Here is a 10303-nt window from a genome sequence, read left to right as displayed (position 1 = left end):
CAGTAAAAAACCACAGCCACAGTGAATCCAAGTCACTGTCTGAGTCTGGGAAATTAGGGCTGTCACAAAGCTGTGTCATTCAGTGAGAGGATACAGGACAACCCCTTGTTGCAGGTGCATATTACTCTGGGCACTCCAGAAACAGCTGATGTCATAGGCCCTCAGAGACTGCTGCCTTAAGACTTTGAGCATCTGCTGCCCATGGCATTTATGCCTGAAGACTGACATTTATGCAGTAACCTTTTTGAAGACCACTCGATGATGGTGGCTGGAACGAGCGCCTCCTGGTTCTCCACCTCTCCAAACGGAAATCATTGTGGGATGCATGGAGAACCATGTGGTCAGTTTGTCTGAAGATAGCCACACAGACACTCTCCACAATGTCTTGGGAGAAAGTGAGGCAGACAGAATTTTATGCTACTTACTTCAGTGGGAGTTAACCCAGGATTCTGGACTTGTATATTTGGAAGTACACACTTTGATGCAGGACAAAATACTTTCTCCTGGGACAAAGGTGATATCTGTTTATAGCCTTAATAGCAACAACATATTCACCAGTACACTTGTTCCAAACAAGTAGTGCAGTTCATTGTACAAAGATTAAAAACCAAACATCAGATTCTAATATAATCATCTTAATGCATCACTCACTGTAGAACAAAGAAAAAATAAGGCCCATTAGTTTAACACTGAGGAACAGTTATGCACTACTTATCAGAATAATTGAAGAAGTCCGTATTCCCAACTGGACTAAGAACAGTAACGCTCAAGTGTAAGGCCATTGGGCTAACTGCCTCAAAAACGTTATTAGGCAAGATTATTAATTTTGGAAGCTTTTGGACAAAGAAGGAGAGTTAAATTAAAAATTACCCTTCTTGACAGCATTTATGTTAGCATTTACACATCCCTATGGATCAAATGTAAAGCCTTGTGATTTTATAAGTGGGAACCAAACAATAAAAACACAACAAAGGAGACTTTATCAAAGACATTTTGAGAAGGGCATAGGGTCTGGTTGGGCTGGTGATTAATGTGAAAGTTGCTAAAGAAAAAGTGGGATATATACACTGAGCTAGTTCTGTGTAATTGATTTGTTTTTATTTATAAAAATGGTAAACCTGTACTACTTTTCTGCCTGATGAAATATTCCTGAGTTTTAGATCATTGCTGAGGCACAGCAGATCAAACTCTGAAAATGTAGTTATGAAAGTCTTGCAAGTCAGCTTCAACACTGAATGTATTGGTTAGCAGCCTTCACTCATCAATAAACGTTAATCTTCCAGGTCCTTCATTCCTCATCCACCTACGATATCTCTTCCATCGTGGGTCCATGGCCATCTTCTTTTTTAGTTCTTCCTCTTGCTCTTGTTTGTAGACCTGGAAAGGGAAAGAGATTAAAAAAACAAACCCAACAACTTTAAAGCCCAAGAAAACATAGGCCCTTAAGATGAACCAATGACTACTCTATCCATTAGTCAAACAGTTTATAGACTATTGTTAATTTTAAAAAGGACTCCAGGCTGCATTCCTGGCTGTGAACATGCCATGGTTGCATGCATGCATGTGGCATTTATTGGTGACATTATCAGCCAAAAAAAGCCGATCGCCAATAATATTAATATTTTTTAATATCGATGCCGATCTCATATGGAACAGATACATCATTGCACACTCCAGTTTCAAAGATATAGGAGAAACTTTTGGATCTCAGCTGTAAGCTTTTCCTCAGTATCATCGTGAAAAAAGCTACTCCACATGGCAGTATGCCACATGGTTCACTCTTCTATTAACAAACTTTCCCACCCTTCTGAGTCTGTTTTTTTGCCGTTCAGTTTCCAGCATGTGTTCTACCTGGACCTAAACAGGCCAGTTTCCTTGTGGCAACACTTAATTCCAACAGCATACACAGCATTAAACAAACAACATATTAATACTGCCATACAGCAATAAGGAAGTCATATCCTGGATCAGTGAAGATAGAGAATGGCTGAACTGATAGACTGCTGCAAAACAGGAACTTCAACTGATCTGGATAAACATGATTAATTACTGTGGAGGATTTATCAGGTCTTTTTCAAGGGCACTTCTCACTGGTGTACTAGATCTAGCTAGCCCCACCACCCTACTATTGTATTCAAGTATACCACAGGATGGCAAAACTGCTTTTTGGCTACAGGATTTCCATCTACTGCCAGCAGTCTCCAGTTTAAGCTGCAATGTCTAGCACCAAAGTGACTTTTACATACAAACACCATGGTAGGAAATTGTAGTTTTGCATTTAGGAAAGTTCTCTCTTTTGCATTTATCATTACAACATGTCAAAACTACTCGCCTCATAGTTCTCTCTCATCCACAATTGCCGTTCAAGAAAAGTCTTTTTCTGCTCATCTTCTAAACTGTCAAACTGAGACTGGGACATTTTCATGTATCTACGTATTATGTATAGTTTTTCTTCCTCTCCATACTCTTGACCTTTAATACTGAAACAATAAATCCACCAGCAATACCAGATTACGTATTTGCACACGTAAAAAGGAGCCAAGAGGATTTGGAATAGGAGAATGTCATATACTTTAGGTTTCTGGTAGCCGCCTTTTATATCTATTTTATTTTTTATGATGTTTTTGATGATGTCCTCCTCTTCCTTGCGAGTTTCTTCTTTAGACCGCCTATTTTTGCCCTTTTCCTTAGCTCTGTTGAGTAGGCCTTGTTGCCTTGCAATCTCAGTAGCTTGGATGCGATATTTTGGCACTGTGGCTAAATAGTTGATAGCCTCATTGTAGCTACTCCACCAGCTGAAGAACTAGAATATAAAAAGAAAAAGTAACAGATTCTAATTTCCATTTGTAACTTCAGCAAAGAAAGCACAGGAAAAAACAGAGTTCATTGCCTCCTGGACATTAAGCTACCAGTTAAATACCACCAACGCTAAAAACTGAAAACAGATTACATTTTATACTTTATAATCTAAGTGCTATGGAAATATCTATTTCTCCAAACAGGCAAGGTAGGTAGTAACCCCACTTTACTGCTAAGAAAACAAGATTAGAGGTGAGGTAACTTATTATGGTTAAAGGAAATAAAACACCATGCCAGCCCTGGAACAGTCATATATGAGGACTGAACTAAGGGTTTCCAAATTGCTAAATGAGACTCTATTGCAGGACTCAGAGTCCCTTATTTTCAAGGAAAGTGGAGACAAACTTTTGTTGGCCAGTCAGTCACCAGGTGCGGAGTAAAGTACCACAATGTGTTAGCACTCCTCAGACAGAAGTGCTCTGTACTATGCTTCTTGGGTTTCAGTCCTGGACTCACTTTTAAGGAGTGCATTTCACAGTGTATGCAAAAATGTATTTCACTTTACTTTTTTCAGTGAAAAAATGAACAGCTACTTTACCACAGCACTAAGACAATGTTGGATTAAAATTTTCTTAATTGTGTGTTACATGAAATCATTTTCAAATTGGAGCCTTATCCCGTGGTTTACAGTAGCAACTCCTGCCAGCAACAGAGTGGGAGGGGATAGGTAATGGGGGCAGGGGAGCAGCCAGGCAGGGACAAGCCCGAGCCTGTGACTACCTGCTTATCTCCTCATGTAGCAGAAAACCCCCTTTTCCTCTTGCCTGCATTTGCTCTCCTCTCTTTGGATATGTTTCTCTTTTTCTACCTTTTCTTCCTTCCTCTCTCTTTCACTTTAAGATAAGGAATTGTGTTTTAAAATTTGTGTGCGCGCATTTTGTATCTCCCCTTGTATTTTGGTATTTTTATCTATTTGTGTGCCATGGCATTTGTAGCTTATATTTTATACTCCTCACCTTTCAACTAAATGTGTTTTAGTAAGTTATACATTGTAACAATTTTAACAAGGGCAGGAATCAAACTGTCCTTCACTGTATCAGGCTGGCCCCTGAAAGAGCAAGTGAATCAGTGATTGAATGTGTAACAAGGTAGCACACAGCAATTAACACCTGGAAGCTGTAGATCAACCAAGGGAAGAACTCAATAGAAGACAATGTAACAACTGGGAAATCTCTAAAGGTCACTGATCAACGCCTAGAAGCCCTGGCCTGAGTTAATCAACGCCAGGGACCAACTTTTGGGCTGAGTATCTCCAGATCAACTGCTCCCAGAGCCCTATTCAAAATTCATCAACGGACTCCCAAACCTGCACGTACATGCGGACGACCCCTGGGGCTGACAGATGCTGTCCAGTAGCCACGGGGGGGAAGTCCCACAAGGGTCAATGACCCCTGGATTGGGCAAACCTGAAAACTGGGGAGTCACCAAAGTCTGCCAGGGACAGATAAAAGGCAGTGAAAAGTGACCCTCAGTGGCGCCCTCTTGATCTCCAACTCGACCAGACCTGTCCAGCCAGAAGGACCAGCTGGCGACCCCCTTCTGGAAGATAACACCACACTGAAAGAAGCCTCAACGACAGACTCCAGCACTTATAGGATAGGTATACCTGACTCTGTAGCCTGCTACTCTGTGTGTGCATGTGTGTGTGGGGACCAGCCCCAAGGTTTATGATTACAGTGTTTCAATCCGCCTAATAAACTAGAATTTTAAGGATCCCGAGTTGGACATTTGTAGCCAACACTCATACTTCAGGACACCCTGCAAAGGATCTTGCATAACCCCAATAGAGAATCAGTTCTATACGCTGATACTGTATCTTGCTACAAAAATACTACAATAGTTAAGAAAATGCTTCTCTTCTAAGAGAAGAAAAAAACAAAGATAAACTCAACCTATACACCAGTTTTACTAGCATACAGTGCTTCTTTGATTATATACTTCCATAAGCAACAGGGTCATGACAACGGGGTAATAGAAGAGTCCAATTAAACCTTATTATGGTATACTGAGATCATTTCTTCCACATACAGACCAGTGATTCTCAACCAGGGTGCCAGAAGATAAGCAGTAAAATTAAGCAGATAAGTACAGGCCCAGGCCCATCTGGACTATCCCCCATTCCCAATACCAGGCCCCTTTGCAAGGAAGTAAACACTGTAATCGATACATTCGTTTTTGAAATTGGGTGCCACTCAGTTCACAAAAATAATGCAGGATGCCTCAGTGATGAGAAGCAGGATGCAGGGCAGTATAATAGAGGTGCACCGATGCATCAGTCCATATTACATTGGTACTGATAAAAGAAAAATTGACATTATTGGCAATTGGCTTTTTTTGGCTGATGTGGCTAATAGTGTTGCCAAAAAATGCCGTGTGCATGCACATAGCTGCAGCAAGCACCTGGGCAGCGCCTACCCCTGCCCTACTCCCTCCCTCACCACATGGGCCCCAATCTGCTCCCTCTGCCCCCAGACTTACCAGCTGGAGCCTGTTCTTCAAGCTACCAGGCTACACATCAGCAACTGGCTCGTTAATAACCAGCCATCGGTATCAGCCCAAAAAATCTTTATTGGCACACCCCTAGTATATAAACATTTAGGATTTCCATAATCATCCCCACCCCCACACACACACACACACATTTAAACAACAGTTCAGCAATAATTACAATGGTCTGAAATACAGTCAGTCATTAAGACCATTGTTTCAAATAAACAAAATTCTTCTTAACTGATTCAATCTAACCTTGTCTAACAATCTAGTTCCTATGCCTGGACAGACTCTAAAGCATTTAGCCCTTCATTTTATGAACCATGAAATTAGATTATTTCTAACAGTACAAGATGTTACGTGTTAACTATACAGTACTAAAAATAAGGAGGTTGCTTCCATTATCTGTATAGGCTGGGGTCCGAGAGACAGAATTTATCAACTCCAAGATCTAATCTGTTGAATAGATATTCAGTAAAAGATAGCAGACAGCACTTATCCCAAGCAGAAATAATGAAGCCATCTACTCATGCAGTTAAATGAAAAACCACAAGATGCAACAGTGGCAGTAAGGGAAGTAAAAATAGGAGGCAGTATCTTTTAGTTTAGAAATCTAAGAGGAAGTATAAATGTATTTTACCTGAAACACAGAGATAGCACATACTGTAAGCAGAATTACTATTCGGACGTCCACTTTAGGTGCCAGCCTCCTGCTATAGTAGTGATAATAATGGCGGTAATACTCTTCAGGGTGATCCAACATGTAGTCATAATCCTTACGTGTTTCTTCATCCTGCAGAATAACAACTTTTTAAGGTTCAGATCCTTTCAGATTTAGTCACTGTTACCTTGACCATTTCAGAAAACAGTCCTGTAGCCAATTAATTTACCAAATTCACACCTGAGGTGTAAACCTGATCAACCACAGCACTGTTACACTATTCACAGCAATGAGCGGTATAACATAACAACAGGGTCGGAACATTTTTGCAGAGTCCAGTGGGACCTTATTATGGTATACTGAGCCCCACCACCCAAATTAGCACAAATAAATCATAAAGAGATATTTCGCTAGAATTTTCCCACCCCCAGTCCAACTATCTAGAATGCTACCTAAAACAATAGCGTTAAAACAGAAGAACTCTTCTTAAATTGACAGTGTCCCCTGAGGTGTGCACTAAATGTGGAGTCTAGAAAATATTCACTTTCTTTACAACAGGAGATAGGGATTCCAGGATAACATACAGGGAGATTATATGCCCTTTAAATACTTAATTCTTTAATTCTTCCTTTAGCAAGAGTTCTTCCTTAATTTTGTACCTGACCACCTTAAAAACTTTTCAAATAAACACTATTAAATTCATGTAGTGATACATTGATTATCTATCTGGGGATGAATAAATGGTGGGAGTTTTCTGAAGTTTTAACTGAAAGGCAGTCTTTTAGTATTTACAAAACCATAGAAACTAATCTGAATGTGGTCAGTTTTATCTATCTAGCTTTGAAAGCCAAGCAGAACTGGCTGTGGATAATAATGGGAGGAGGAAACCCTCTAAAAACATGGAGAAGACTACTGTGTATCATACAAGCTGCTGACAAGCCTTGAGCTGCATGACTTCAGTGGGAAAACAGACCACTTCCAAAAGGATTAGGCTACCTTCTGCTGCTCAAAAAAAAACAAACACATTCTTGGTTGAATTACTTACTAGAACAGGCTTCCACAGATAAATCATTCAGTCATGCTTGCTTACTTGGATACCCTACTGAATAGTCTGCAGTGTCAAAATTGCCTGTATTTATTCTTGACAAAATTCAGTTTTAATAACAGCTAAAAATGATACTTCCATTTTCCTCTCCTATTTACAAGGTTTGGGAGTCCTGTCCCATTTCCCCTCCCTCCTCCTCACCCCTTCTCCTCCCAGATTTTGCAACTGTTTGGGCTGAGATTTATTTTAGTTAATATTTCTTTTCTAAAAAGGGGAATTTAAAAATTTGAAGAAAACTGACCTATTTGAACAACTATTAGAGGACAAGCTATTAAATATATTACAGCTAACAAAGCTGAAAAAAATAAAATTTTCATTTTTCTTTAATTTTATGAAACAAGGAACTAAGTTAAACAATGTTAAATGCACAAGGATCAGGAAATTTGAGTTACAATTTTTGTGGGAACTATCCCATTGTAGGCCAAGCACTGACATTTCATTAAGCTCGTTATATGAGCATGCACACTATACAGCAGAGCCACTAACTAGGAACTGCAACAGAAACAGAATACTTCTTCACTAGTGTTTTTCCCACAAACCTATAAACCCCTGGAAGGGTCCCTGCAGTACCCTGGGGTCCCACGGCACCCCAGCTGAGAATCGCTTGTCTAGAGAAAAAAAGAAAACAGAGAGAGGGATTCCACTTCCAGGTGCACACAGATGAATCACTTGTTAAGAAATAGACTACATGCACAGGACCAACGAATGCAAAAAAGCCATGCCCTAAAGTAGAGGTGGGCAATTATTGGGGCCCAAGGGCCACATGAGGAGTTTTGATAAGCTGTCATGGGCCAGGTCAGCACTTCACCAGCAACTCACCAAACTACCTATGGGTCTGTGGGAGGTCAGGAATGGGAGGGACAGGCAAGGCTGGAATCATAGGACTGGGTTGCGCAGTAGTGATAGCTCTGGGCCGAGGCTCAGGACTGGGCCTACTCCCTACATGCCCCTGGCCTCTGGTGGGGGGAGTGTGTGGGGGGAAAGAGGGGCATGTGCATGTGTGTAGGTAGGGGGCTGCCTGGGTGCTGGTCCCCAGAAGCCTACTATGGGGGGAGGGGCAGGCTGGGGGCACATGCAGCAGAGTTTGCCCAGGCACTGAGGTCTGCAGTGCCTCCACAGCACTCTGCATGGGGCTGAGCTCCACTAATTTGCACTGGGGCAGTCTTCTGGTGCCCACAGCCTGGTTGGGTGCTGCTCTGCTCCCAATCTTGCCACTGCTGCATCACGCCTTTCTGGGTGAGCAGCTTCAGCCGGATGGCTCCTGTCCAGGCATGCAGAGTTCCAGCTCCAGGAAGGTTGCTCGGAACTGGAGCCCTGCACGCTGGGGCCGGAACTGCCCAGCTGAAGCTGCTCACCCGGAGCAGCATGGCTTGGCAAAGCCAAGATCAGGAACAGGAGCTGTCATTAGAGGCAGGGAGCACAGAGTAGCACCCAGCTGCAGCTGCACCAGGAACAGCCCCCCCGGAAGCTGCATATGCTGGCAAGCGCTGGTGGGAGCCTGGCACAGGTGCCCTGGCACAAGTGGATGGGACTTGGCCCCGTTCAGTTGCAGGCCAGGTCAGCACACCCATCACGCCTCCCCGCAACACAACAACTCGCCAAAACTCCCTATGTGGGATGGAGCCATGGGCAGGGAGCAGTGTTTGGGAGTGGGACAGGCAGGCGGGGCTGGGATAAAAGGGCAGGGAAGCGGGGTGGTGACAACATGGGGCCAGGGCCCAAGGCAGAGCTACGATCCACTTCCCTCATGCCCCTGTGACCAAAACGGGTTCCACAGGCAGGGGCACGCAAGGAGTGCATAGCAGCTCCGTCCTGGGCCCCGGCCCCACTCTGTCACCACCCCATGATCCTGGGGCTTCCATGGAGACCGGGCAGAAGCTGTGCAGGCAGGGCACACAGCCAGGCAAGGGCCGGGCCAGAGCTGTGATCCACTCCTTGTACACCCCTATCCACAGAACCCACACCTGGCGCAGCTCTGCACTGTCACTGCCCAAGATCCCAGGGTCTCCCCAATCCTGCTCACCTGTCATGCTCCTGGATGCCACTCCCTGTTGGCCCATGGTCTCATGCCAGCCACCCAGCTGCACACTCTGCCCGTGTGGGTCCCACCCTGGCAGCAGGTGTGGAATGGATGGGCCAAAGCACCCAGGCAGCAGGACTGGGCCTGGCAGGGGCAGCTGGAAGAACCCACCACTGCAAGGAAACAGAATCCATCTGCCATGCTGCCCTGGCCCTGATGTGTACATGCCATCGCCCCTCACCTGGGCCAGGCAAAAAACAAAACAAACAAACAAACAAAAAACGCTCCACAGGCTGTATTTTGCCCACCCCGTACTAGAGGAATAGTGATAGTGTGCCTCGTAATAGTCTACCTCCTTCCTCTACAGTGAGGAGAAAGCCTTGCAAAGGAAGAAGAAAGGATGCTTGGGGCTGTGCTTCTAGGGGCTTCTTTTATAAGTGGCTCTTGGAAGTCCAAGACAGTCATTTATTCATAGACCTGTGGGAAAATGGGATTAGAAGGAACCTCAAAAGGTATATTTGTAATGTCTTCCCTGGCCCTGCAGATGAAGAGAGAAATGCATTGCTTGCCTCCCATCTGACAACCATTATCACATTCTGCCAGATTTTCCTTCTTGACTAAATAATGCCAGCTCTCCCAACCTTGCCTTGGAGATCACATTTTCTAGACTTTTACTCACAGCTGCACTCTGTCCAATTTCTCCAGCCTTCCCTTAAGTGCGGGGCCCAAACCCAGGCCCAGCGCACCAGGTGAATAGGCTAGCAGAAATGCTTCCTGCAACTTGCCCGCAGCGCTCTAAGTGCTGCCAAGACACCACAGACTTTTCTTCACTACTAGAGCACCCGGCCACACATGCTCAGCCTGTGGCCACCCCCCTGGTCCTTTTCTGCAGGCTACAGTGAGCTAACACTGCCTGTGGACTTGACTTCCAGTGGCAGCTCCAAAGCACCAGTGCCCACCCAACTCCAGCTTCACTTGCCCCCTCCAGCCCTGCCTGCTCCCCATGCCCACACCCCCCCAGCAAGACACTGGGCTCCCCCCACCACCAGGACAGTGGGATGGGAGGGGCCCAGCCAGGGCCTATGCACCCTCCCCTGCCCCCACACCCCAGGCAGAAGCTTGGCCTCTGGACAGAACCACCTCCGCGCGCGGGGGGGGGGGGCGCGGG

At 44.6% G+C, this 10303-nt stretch overlaps 1 protein-coding gene across 1 annotated transcript in view; it reads right to left on the bottom strand.

The window, feature by feature from the left end:
* Positions 1-503: 503 nt before the first annotated feature.
* The window catches only part of DNAJC25 (DnaJ heat shock protein family (Hsp40) member C25), a 30442-nt gene continuing 20642 nt past the window's right edge, over positions 504-10303 (bottom strand). Inside the window, exons 3-5 of the mRNA XM_014521828.1 lie at positions 5990-6156; positions 2333-2803; positions 504-1377 (exon numbers count right to left, since the gene is read on the bottom strand). Of these exons, the coding sequence (XP_014377314.1) occupies positions 1255-1377; positions 2333-2803; positions 5990-6156 (761 nt within the window). The 3' untranslated portion in view covers positions 504-1254. The remainder of the gene's footprint in view (positions 1378-2332; positions 2804-5989; positions 6157-10303) is intronic.

Source organism: Alligator sinensis, unplaced genomic scaffold, assembly GCF_000455745.1.
Source record: "Alligator sinensis unplaced genomic scaffold, ASM45574v1 scaffold371_1, whole genome shotgun sequence".
Lineage (NCBI taxonomy): Eukaryota > Metazoa > Chordata > Crocodylia > Alligatoridae > Alligator > Alligator sinensis.
This window is presented reverse-complemented; position numbering and strand designations above follow the sequence as displayed.